General features: G+C 34.2%; 1 protein-coding gene and 1 long non-coding RNA gene across 2 annotated transcripts; both read right to left on the bottom strand.

The window, feature by feature from the left end:
- Window positions 1–7,810: 7,810 nt before the first annotated feature.
- LOC136229181 (uncharacterized) lies at window positions 7,811–10,380 on the bottom strand. Its single transcript, XM_066017779.1, has 3 exons — window positions 10,314–10,380; window positions 8,035–8,397; window positions 7,811–7,939 (listed from the first exon to the last, which is right to left on the bottom strand). The coding sequence occupies exons 2-3, from the start codon at window positions 8,380–8,382 to the stop codon at window positions 7,910–7,912; spliced, it is 378 nt and encodes a 125-aa protein (XP_065873851.1). The 5' UTR covers window positions 8,383–8,397; window positions 10,314–10,380; the 3' UTR covers window positions 7,811–7,909.
- Window positions 10,381–10,526: 146 nt separating this feature from the next.
- Window positions 10,527–11,017, bottom strand: LOC136228558 (uncharacterized). The gene is made up of 3 exons (XR_010688741.1): window positions 10,994–11,017; window positions 10,702–10,780; window positions 10,527–10,603 (listed from the first exon to the last, which is right to left on the bottom strand). It is a non-coding gene; the product is annotated as an uncharacterized lncRNA (long non-coding RNA).
- Window positions 11,018–12,107: the final 1,090 nt, after the last annotated feature.

Genomic DNA, 12,107 nt, shown 5'->3' with positions numbered 1-12,107 from the left:
TCGAATCCAGGATAAGGCTCACTATTACTTAGTGGCTCCACATTCACCCAGAAGTCCATATCAACATCTAAATATCTTTATTTTATCGTCGTCAACAGCTTCACCCGATAACGAACGAAACCAATATCACTAGTCTCCTGCACTTCATTCAAATGAAGCATTTCCCTGGTAGACAATTTGCTCTTCAACTGGAAAACGTCTGCAGCTTGCTTCTCAGAGAAGTTCTTGAGTCTCTAGATTTCAGCTCGGGCTTCCTATAGGTCCTCAGCGCACTTCAACCACTTTTCGTTAGACTCAGCAATCTAAGCAGAAAATCATGCATTGGCTTTAGCGAACTCCACCCGAACAGCGTAAAACACCATATCTAAAGCTCCAATCTAAGACTCATCCCTATCACATTCCTCTTGGAACCTTTGATTTTGAGCTTCAGACCATCTTAGTTGGGCATTAGCAGCTGTTATGGCACCCTTCGTCTCTTCCTCTTGGCGAAGATAAGAAGTTTCGATGGCACAAGCCCTGTCATCAGCTTGCTGGTGTGTGCGGCGCCTAGCGGTATGGTGGATGAGAATGGATAAGAATATAAGTTGTTATGTGTGTGTGATTTTGACTCTACTAGACGCCACTATGTAGTGGCAAGTGTACCTCATCGTATCAAGTAATAATCCAGTTAAGACAGGGTATCGAATCCGTAGGATTTATAACCACAAGTATTAAACTACTCGGTTCTATTCGTTATCTAAGCGGTGAATACTTTAGGTTGGTTTGGGTGACAACTACAAACTACTCCTAAACTATGGTGAGACAGATTTATATAATCAAAACTCTAAAGAAGTGATACGGGTGACGATAAGTTATAAATATCATAAACAATAACTTCGAACATATACGATTGATAATTTACTCTTGCAAAGACGACTATGTGTAGACCGACCGACCCGTGAAGTACTTAGACTACGTGGTTCCTCCTAAAGGCGTGTCTAATGCGAGGGATCAGAAACTAGGGCCCGTAAGTTCCATGGCTTGTCAATTCCTACGGTTTTCAGTGTGGCAATTCCGGTAGGCCAGCACCTATATGGTTCCCAAAAGGTATCGGAAATCGTTTCCTCCTACACAATAATCAATTACGAATATCAAAACAAGTAATAAATATCAACATGTATAGAGAAACGGAAATTGCAAATCATATATTATAAATATGGAACGCGTAATTGTGAGATACAACCAAGCCTAGTACATAGGAAGAGTGCAAGCTAATTAGCAAGTAGAAAGGGAAGAATCGGCCCTTGGAACTAGCTAACCGGACTCAAGGCCGTTTCGTAGGTCTTGGAGGGGAACTCTCGAGCTTGGTGGAAGATGGTAGAACGGAACTTCGACGGGCTGACGGAATAAGTGAACAAGCTCTCAAGGTGGTAGTGTTTTGTTACATAAAATCTGAATGAATGAAATGAGTGCTAATCACTCTTATTTATACACATCAAGTTTGGGGGTAAAATCGTAAATACACAAATTACAAGTAAGAATTCACATTGTAAATACAGGTTTCACATGGCACGCCCCACGTGGTTGGGAGCAGCCACGCGTGTCTGGCAATTGCCCATCCCGTAGAAGATTTCTCTTACGCGTGGATCAAATTCAGAAGAGTTGAATCAACCACGCTCCGCGTAGACTAGGATACGCCCCGCGTGGTTGAGCTCCTAGAACAATTGTCATTGTTTCACACCTTGCACGCCCCGCGTGCTCTACTTTATGCCCCGTGTGTTCTGCTTTATGCCCCACGTGGTTGGTGTTGACCTTATGGGAACGCGCAGGTTGACTGCCGTGACTTAGTGGGAATTGCACAGTTACGTGGAACGCCCCGCATGAAGTATTCTACGCCCCGTGTGCTTTGAATCACTAATCCTTTATTTGTTCGTTATATCCCGTACCTGCAAAATTCGACTTACGAGCACCGAATTAGCTTTATGTTTTATTTTTCTGAAATTAATCAAAAGTAAAAGAAATTCATTAAAAGCATAAGTTTTATTTTTATTTTATTATTTATTTGAAAACACACTTGTTTTTGTAATTAAACTTAATTATTAGCTCAAAATTAAATCGTAAATCATGCTAAAAGATAGGGACTAAACGTCCCTATCAACCTTCTCGGACTTTAAAGTTTTACTTGTCCTCAAGTAAAGAAAGTTGAAAGACAAGGGATTGAGACAATTAAGAAACAAAACTTCGATTGGTTTAACCAAGTGCGTGATTTCAAAACCAAGGTTTTTCGAAAAGTTTTCGATGAGTACTTACCCAAGCGGACGAGTGACCAAAACTTATTCGAAACCTCCATGATCAAACTTAATAGGCAATATTAACGGGGATTTATTATCTTTTGAGAACTCAATTGTACCTCACCACGGTATTTCACTCTTATCACTCAATTTTTGGTGGGTTGGTGTTTGTACGCTCTTCTTTGTACTTACTCAAAGTCATCCCGAGTTTGCATGTTCATTCGAGTTTTTCCACCTATATTATGGTCGGGCAATATTAAAAATGAACCCGGAGGGGGTTTGTAATGTAGGTAGGTTTTTTAGTGGTTGGTGGTTAATATTAGGAACTCGAGTCCGAATACCGATTTTGGTGATTGCATCATCTTTTTATCATTTTGTCATAGCAACCACGAAAGATAGATTTTGGAATTGCTCGAGTGGAGCTTGAGAATGCCTATTTTGCTCTCTATTTTTGCTTTATTTATTTTTTCTTTCTTTTTATCCGAGAGTGGCACAAAAACGATTTCAAAGATTACTTGTGCTTTCTTGCTAGAGACTTAGCTTGTTTCGGGTCTTTTTGATGCATTTGATTTTAGTATTCGAACAAGAGGAAAAAGGGTTATGTGTTAAAAGAGTGTTAGCAAAGAAGTTGGTTAATAGGCTCGAGGGGGCTTCCTAGAGGTTTATGAAAATGAAGAAAATAATTAAGAAAGAATTAGCCTAAGTGGGTTCGTTTTATCATCTATTGCCCTTTTTACCAAAACAAGTGTACTTAACCCGGTATTTAATGCAAACTCTATGAATTGAGTGAAGCAAAAACGCTCAAAATGTTGCGAAAAAATAGAGTTTTCGTACAAACTCTTTTAGGCTCAAAATACCTCACATTGATTTCGGGTTTAATCGTGTACTTTCAAGTTCTCGTAAAATTTTCAAAAATCCCGTTTTTATTGCCTTTTTAAATTTCACTATAGAGATAACTCGTGGGTTAGGACTCGTTGCTTTTGTTAAGTGCAAATCTCGACTAAGCATAAATTCCCTAGCTTCGAAACCAAGGCTTAAATTTCTTAATTAGACTGATCCTTTGTATTAAAACGTCTTTTAACTTTTAAGGACAAACAACGGAACTTTTAATTTATTTTCGAGGGGGGTTATGTGTCGGAAGCATTTTTGAACTAATAATGTAGTTTAATTATTTTGTTTTTGTGAGTGCAACACAAAAATACTAGTGCGGGGTTGCACGGCCCTCAGCGTGACAACTTAGACGTTAATTATAGAAACGTCTTAAACTAAAAACAACAAATGCAAAACACAAAAACAAAAAAAAATAGACAAATATAAAACCAGCAAAACTATGGTGGAGGTGGATGAGGGGTGATTTAATATTACAAAGACCCTACATGTCTGTTTCCATGCGGGGCGTATTAGTGGGTACGCTCCGCGTGACATGCCCTTTATTATATATTTTCTCGTCAGAGACTAGTTCACGCGGGGCTTGGCCATAGGCACGCTCCGCGTGAACTTTGGATAGGGAGGAATTTTGTTTTGCTGCATAGAAATGATGCTTACAAATAAAGAAAAACGAAAAAGAAACATATATAGTACATATAGACAGAGGTTCGAGAAACGCAAATCGGTGCTACGTTTATAGTTAAAGTAGCTCGACTTTCTCGTGCGTGCTTAGGGAACCTGTAAATAAGTGGATTCGTCATGGAGCTGGAGGGCTCCTCCTCGGTAGATTTTCAATCGGTGGCCATTTACCTTTTGAATTGTTTTGTCGGGACTTTGGATTTCCACGGCCCTGGATGGATATGCGTTGATGACCATATGTGGTCCAGACCATCGGCTTTTTAACTTTCCGGGGAACAAACGGAGACGAGAATTATATAAGAGGACTTGATCCCCTTTGTGGAATTCCCGAATCTGCACGTGCTTGTCGTGCCATTTTTTCGTACGCTCCTTGTAGAGCTTTGCATTTTCATATGATCCCAAACGAAGCTCATCGAGGACATTGAGCTGAAGGAGGCGATGTTCCCCTGTAACCTGCGCATCATAATTTAAAAACTTCAAAGCCCAATACGCCTTGTGTTCTAATTCTACAGGTAAGTGGCAAAGAAATTTGAAGTTCACTACCCTTATGAAATGCTATGAATATCGTATATGTTATTATGATAAATCTAACAAACTGTGAAAGATAATGTTATAGAGACGAATCTTTATTAAATCATGCATGCTTAATATGCCTCATATTTTTATGCATGACGAGTGTAATAGGCCATTATCATTGACTTGGAACAAAATGCATGTATAAGATCCGTAATCTTAGCATTTTATAAAAAAAAAAATCCTTTCATTCAAGGTGATTCTGTCAATTGATATTGAAATAACACAAAGGGGCTCGGGTAATTCCAGATGATCTAGGTGTGATCGATTTTTTTGGATAAACATGCATATAATTATTAAGGCCATTATGGGTAGATGCATTTCCAAATTGGGTAAACAAAACTTTCAAGTCATGAGCTAACTACAAAATAGTACAAGTGTCAGTTTCGAATAAGAACATTAATTTATACAATGTTCTTAGGATATACATACAAGTTCCTTAATGATCTCTGAATGTCATTAGTACATGAATACAAAATATTGGCTACAAATAAATAATGATTATGTAAGATATCTTACCTAATACAGAAGGTCATAATTTTTATGATGTTTAAAATAAATATATTACCTTAGATAATAATGTGCATTAGAATGCAAAAAGGCATTGTTTTTTAGCCATTGTCATTATGGTTATTCATTATTAAAAATTTATTATGATATTGATGTGCAATATTAATCTTTATGGTTATGACTGTTATATCTGGTATTATTAAAGCAAGCACAATTAAAATTCTATTAGGAATTAGTTTGACATATAATATATATTCGGTTTTATCCTTTGACTAAGTTCATTCTAGAGTCAGGAACTGATGTGAAGGAATTGCTAAGTTGATTCCAAGATGAACTAAAAATTCTATAAAGAGACATTGCATCGTACTTGACATTTGCTAATGAGGCCAATGCAAAACATAGTCTTCGCCACAAAGTTTGTTCCACGGATCAAGCCAGTGATCCCCCAAGGTAAGTAAACATAGCTTTTATGCCTTATCATAATCTTCTAATAATGGACAAGGTAGGGCTCCACTTCAGGAGTTGTTTCAGTACTTACCCACAAATACTAGGGAATCGCTAATACTACAACCAATACCAAACACTGGCATGAAAAAAAAAATGCCTGGTGAGGTGAATGAAAAGCCCGATGTGGTGAATACAAGCCTGATGAGGCGAATGAAAAGCCCAATCTGGCGAATACAAGCCCGATGTGGTGAATGAAAAGGCCGATTTGGTAAATAAAGTCTATTGAAAGGCAAATGGCGAAAAGAGTGCCTAAATAAAACATATTGAAAGGTGAATCTTCTTCCTAAAAGATAGGAAGATAAAATAAAAAGCCCATGAGGCTAAAATTCTTCCTCAAAGATAGGAAGATAGAATAAAAAGCCCATGAGGCTAAAATTCTTCCTCAAAGATATGAAGATAAAATAAATAAAAAAAGTCTGTGAGGCTAAAATTCTTCCTCAAAGATAGGAAGATAAGATAAAAAATTCTTCCTCAAAGACAGAAAGACAAAATAAAAAGAATAAGGATGGCCACCTATCCTAAAAGAGACTCTGAAATATAAGCATATGCAAAATAAAAGAGCACATAAATAAAACCCTAAGCGGCGAATGCCTAGATGGCAATAAAGCCCTACGCGGCGAATGCCTAGATGGAAAAAATAATGTCGAGAATGGCAAATGAAGAAAATAAAACCTAAACTGGCGAAAATGACAAATGAAAAGTGAAATTTTCACAAAGGAGAGATACTTTGAAAAATAACGAAGCCTCATCTTCATAGAAATAACGAAGCATCATCTTCATAAAAACAATGAAGGATCATCTTCATAAAAATAATGAAGCCTCGCCTTAAAAAAAAAAAGCAGAAACTGTTACTTTGAAAAAACATTTGCAAAAAGAATACAGAACATATTCTAAAAGGAATAAATATGGATATATGGCTGGCCACCTATCTGTATCCTTGAATGAAAACTTAAAACATGCAAAATTGAATGGAAAATGAAATTTTCACAAAAAAAACAAAGTAAATACACTTTGGAAAATGAGTAAAGTCGAGAAAGGCAAGTGCCAAAACCCCCAAAAGGGTGAATAAAGATTAAAATGGGGAACAAAGTCTAGAGTGGCGAATGTCTAGAATAACGGTAGAACTACGTGGCTTTAATCCATAAAAAAATTGATGGGGGTATGTAGGAAGCTTGATAATAAGAAATTATCAAGTCCAAGCCAAAAAGATAGGTACTAAGCATGGCTCGGCTCTGTGACAAAGATAGAAGGGTTACCTTCGATGCATCTGGATGTCAAATCTCCAACAGTAAGACTAATTCTATAATCCTTACTGCTCCTAGGATAGATAATGTTTTCATGCTTAACTTAGAAAATAAGTTTTCAAAAGAAATTTGTCTTGTCTCAAAGGAAGAAAATTCCTAGCTATGGTACAGAAGACTTGATCATGTAAGCATGGACCTTCTGGCCAATTTGTTGGGGTTTAGTGTCCTATAGACAATTGTTCTAGGATATAAACCAGCTGTAAATGAATTATTCTTTATATAATTTGTTTTAATAAGATATGGTTTCATAACTGTATAAAGGCAATTACTTTTAAGAACTAAATAAGTCTAAATAAAAGGAAATCCCTAAGTTTATTTAAAGTGATTTTAAAGTGTTCATACAAGCATGAAGTGAGACAAAACATTATAATAAACTAACACTACACTATAAAACCCCTACTGCAACTGAGCCAAATTGTTGGGTTAGACCCTCTTTTGAGTTGCATTAGGCCAAAAAGAAGTCGAATGCAACAAAAAAAAATTATTGATATTTTGGCTGTAGCATTATTTGCTAATGCAACAATATTTTGAAATTGGCAACAATTTGCAATAGTTGGACATATTTTAATTCATTGCAACAATTTATAAATAATACAACAAATTTTCAAGAAATTGCAATAAGTTTTTATTGTTGCATTACTAGAAATGCAACAATTTTTACAATTTTTACGACAATTTTAATTGATTTTTATAACAAATTTAGCAGTTTGTGCAACAATTTTAGTCACATTTTGTAACAATTTTAACAATTTCTGTGATAAATTTAATTAAATTTTGCAACAATTTATTTGGATTCTGTGACAATTTTAGTTCGATATTGCAACAAGTTTAATTAGAGTTGCAACAGTTTAGTTCAATTTTGCTACAATTTAGTTGACTATTACAACTAATTAATTTGAATTTGCAACAATTTTAGTTCTCTTTTCAACAATTTCAATAATTATTTGCAACATCCTTATATTTTTTGTCGCATAATTTTCAATATTTTTGAACCTGTAATAAATTTAAAAGTCATTTTAATTTAAAAAAAAAATATGAAAGAATATATGTATATATTATCCATTAACCAATTTATATAAATAATGATCCAAATTTATACATAAACAATCTCTAAACATAAAATAGTATTATAATATTCTTTCAAAAAAAAAACACACACATAATATTCTGGCATCTATGTCACTTATCATCTTTCCCATCATGGTCATCCTGCACACGAATTAACATATAAACCGTGTTACAATATTGTAAATTTTCAATATAAAATTATATAGATTGGTATAGAATTTATTCAATACATTTACCTCATTGGTTTCCTCACTAGATAGATTATTTGGAGGGGAAGAATTAGCAAACAAAGATGTGATTGAATCAACATCGATATTTAAGGTTGGGTTGAGTCTTGCCAAATGTTTCATCATAAATGTCATATTTGTTTCCATCTTTTTGTTCATTTCTTCCTCCATTTCATGCCTCACTTCCTCCCTTAGGCTTGTTTTCATTTCATTCATGAAATCAGCTGGGGGTTTCAATGGTGGACCCCTTTTTGTCGTAGATTTAGCACCCCTACCGAGAAGCCATGAAGCTCCATGGGATGAATCACCCGATAGTAGTTGGTCAACCATCACAATATTTTCGCCCCCTGACTGCATTTCTTCAATCCTTGCCTATAAAAGAAAATCAAATATAAAATGGCTGCCAAATACGAGACAAAAAAATGATTCATTTCCAAGACGTATTCACAAAAACATCAATTATATTATTTAGAAATGTCTCAACCTTCTACATGCAAGTCTCCAACTTAATATATTAGGCATTGATAATATAAATATAGGATTCAGTAGGATCGATATTACATAACATGGTCACAAAGAATACAAGTGGCAGAATAAAAAAGGGATGGAAGAGAAAAATGTAAATTATAATTAAGTTGGACATCAAAATTTTTAACTCTCAAAATAATTTATAAGAATATATAAGGCAAATTAAAGAAATTCATAAGTGAATTCACTAAGCAATAATGTAACACAGTAAGCACTAGCTTCATATATGAATCCTAAAAAGGAATAGAGTGAATCTTAGTTTCAGTTCTAATCATTTCAACAATTCTGACTAATTAAATCATTTGTACATTTACTTCTAATCATTAATGGCATAATACTCATTTGGCTCTCTAAACTACAGTTTCAAAGTCAATTAGAACCTTAAACTATCAACATCCAATCAGGTCCCTAAACTAATAAAAAATCATCAATTGAGGTCTCATCGAAAATAATTCCGTTGAACAGTTTGAGACCATCTTTCCCAAACTCATTTTGAACCAATACATAGATTATTACAAGCTATATCAAATAGTCACATTTTCCGATTTTAGAATAGATTTGGGACTCAATTGATGATTTTTGCTTGATTCAAGGACCTGATTGATGATTTTGATAGTTTAGAGACCCAAATAAATATAATGCCATTATTAATTGAACTCTTAATTAACAAAAATCAATTAATGGTCTGTAGGACCTTAATTTGCTCACCAAAATAGACTATGAATATGGTACTGGAAGTATGATTCCTTACAATAAAAGTCTAACTAGCCAAGGAAGTACAAGGACTAAAGTTTGCTAATTAATAATTAATGACTATTATTTTGCTAATTTAGTTAATGGGATAAGGTACCAAAATAGGTTTATGATTTTTGGGAAGTATCAATTTAGGCTCCACGTACAAAATAACACCAATATATGTCTAACGTTTACAAAAGTACCAATTTAGGCCTCGATAACGGATTGGACACGTCATTGATATTACTCCGTTAAGTTCTGATTTCTCCCTCCATGTACAACTGACAGAACTTAACGGAATAATATCAATGACGTGTCTCGTTCCGTTATCGAGGCCTAAATTGGTACCATTTTTTAAACTTTAAGCCTATATTGGTGCTATTTTGTACGTGGAGCCTAAATTTATACTTCCTCAAAAACCATAGACCTATTTTGATACCTTATCCCGTTAGTTAATTAATAATAACATGTAGTAGTGACCAAGATATGTGTGTGTCCTTCACTATAAGAGTGAAAAATATAGGCGTGCTTATTACGAATTGTCATGTTAAGGACTACATTTTGATAAAAAAAAATAAAGGGACCAAATATAGTAAAACTGAAATAAAGACTTAGGCCAAATTATACGAAATAAGAGCTAAAATTGAACTTTATTCCAGCTATAAAAAACAGTATAGCGAGCACCCTTACAACTCACATTCAACCTTAATTTGATGTTCATCTATCATAAAATTCTCACGTCAATTTATCATGATTCCACATCTTATTCTTCTCATGTTATACCATTTTTTCTACAAATCTATATCCAAATTTGTAAGTTATTGATTATGGTAGATTTTCATCCAATTTAAGAATATTATTTAACCACATCTATAGTACCTTAACCAAAAGACTAAATCGAGGGAGTGAAGAACAGTTATTAGGGAGAAGTAATACAAGCAGCAAACTTATCAACATGTCAAAATCAATAGTATCAATCCCAAAAAATTTCAATAAAAAGACTTATAAAGAGAGAAAATACTTACAATCTTAGTTTTAGCAAACTCATCGGTTGCTTTGTAAGTGCGTCCCTCATCCCTTTTGCGAGTTGCAATATAGAGTTCGACTTTTGATGGTGCCACTTGGTTTGGGTTTTCAAGTTGCTTATGTAAAGTAATAAAAATAATTGTTTGTAAAATAAAATATATCACAACATTAATAATAAATAAGCATTTGAACATACCAACTTGTTGCGAATTTGTGCAAAGCTTTTTGGTCCAGCAGTGTGTGCATCCTTGACATGTTTTCGATTTTCCACCATTTTTGCAGCTCGTGCCTCAATAATAAAAAAATAAAACATAGGTTAACTTGAAAAAAAATGTCCATTTAAAAAAAAATCAAATGCATGTAAAGCTTATTTTAATTCACATTTACCTGTATTTTGTTGTCACCCCAATATTTGAGGAGAACCTTGAATTCTTCGATAGGAAGCTCATCGGGTCTGTTTGCCAATCTATCCTCATCATTTTCATAAGCTTTATAATGCTTAGTTTTTAGTCGACATTTATAACCCCTCCAAGCATCATTAATAGTTTTCATCACCCAATTCTTACCATCATCATGTATAATGTACTTTTGCTATAACATAAACATAATATATGGCTTGATGTTAATTAATAGTAACAAAAGCAATTTAAATGTATTCATCAAACAATAGTAAATTTACCTTGACAAATTGCCACAAAATTTCTTTATCGGGAACATGTGACCAGTTTGTGTGGCTAAACTTGATGTACTGTCCCAATTGGTTGATTCACATCATTCAACATTATCATCTTTCTTTCTTCAATATTTCTTGTATGGATTGCATCCAATTTTGTTTGTCCTCGAAACTTCCTTTTCGGTTGCTTAGTTGATGCTGTCAACATTATAAAACAAAAATTTAACATTAAATTGAGGATATTTACATAATGAGAATATTCTCATGAGATAAGTTCCTTTACCTCTAGAATCATGTGATAATTGACTCTCACATTGAACAATTATATCATTTTCAATTTGTGTCATTTCAGTTGGTAGCTCAACTAACCCAATTTGTGGTTGATTTGGAGTTTTTTCTTGTCGCTTTCGTAACGCAATATAATTCTCCATTGTTCCAATACCTTCATCTCTCTTTTTTCGGAGATGCATTATGTCCAACTTTTCAGCACAGCCTTCAGAAACTTCTACCATTGGTTCTTCCGTTGTCTTGCAAACGTACATGTAAATAAAATAAGAGTTCAAAAACAAGAAAGAACATCAATATATAATAAAGAAATTTTAGAGTCGATAAGAACATACTATTACCTCTATTGCCACTCTTTTTCTAGCACACCCTTCTGTTGTAACATCCTTGACTGTTTTCTTAGCAGCTGCATCAATGGCAAGTGCTAGGGAACGTGTTGTCCTCCTAGTTACGTTGAGGTTGCTAGTAACCTTTTTCTTTCTTGCTTTTTTTCCTTGCTGAATTTTATTTGAATATGTTAGAAGGTTAAAAAATATAACTATAAGATAAGAGTTGTATTTAAGTCAATATACCTTCGATTCTGCATTTTGATTTATAGAATTCCTCATAGAGGAAGATAGTGAATCCATCCGGAGTGAAGCAATCTTGTCTTTGTTCTTTGCAATATTTTCATTTCGGAGTTGTTCATATGCATTGTCAAGTTGCATAATAGATTCTTTATCACGAGGCTTCATTTAAGGATAATCAACCTTAATCAAATAATCAACAATAACATATTTTCAAAATTAAGATACGAATTCCATTGACTAACCAAGTCCTCCTCATGTTCGACATT

The sequence above is a fragment of the Euphorbia lathyris genome, chromosome 5, assembly GCF_963576675.1.
Source record: "Euphorbia lathyris chromosome 5, ddEupLath1.1, whole genome shotgun sequence".
In the NCBI taxonomy this organism is placed as follows: domain Eukaryota; kingdom Viridiplantae; phylum Streptophyta; class Magnoliopsida; order Malpighiales; family Euphorbiaceae; genus Euphorbia; species Euphorbia lathyris.
Note: the sequence above shows the minus strand (reverse complement) of the source record. Positions and strands in the feature narration are given on the sequence as shown.

Excerpts from the sequence above, each read along its gene's own strand:
- LOC136229181 (XM_066017779.1), bottom strand. The coding sequence starts at position 8,382 with ATGCAGTCAGGGGGCGAAAATATTGTGATGGTTGACCAACTACTATCG. Across the intron at positions 7,940-8,034 it reads CTAGTGAGGAAACCAATGAG|GATGACCATGATGGGAAAGA; the intron begins GTAAATGTATTG and ends ATTCGTGTGCAG.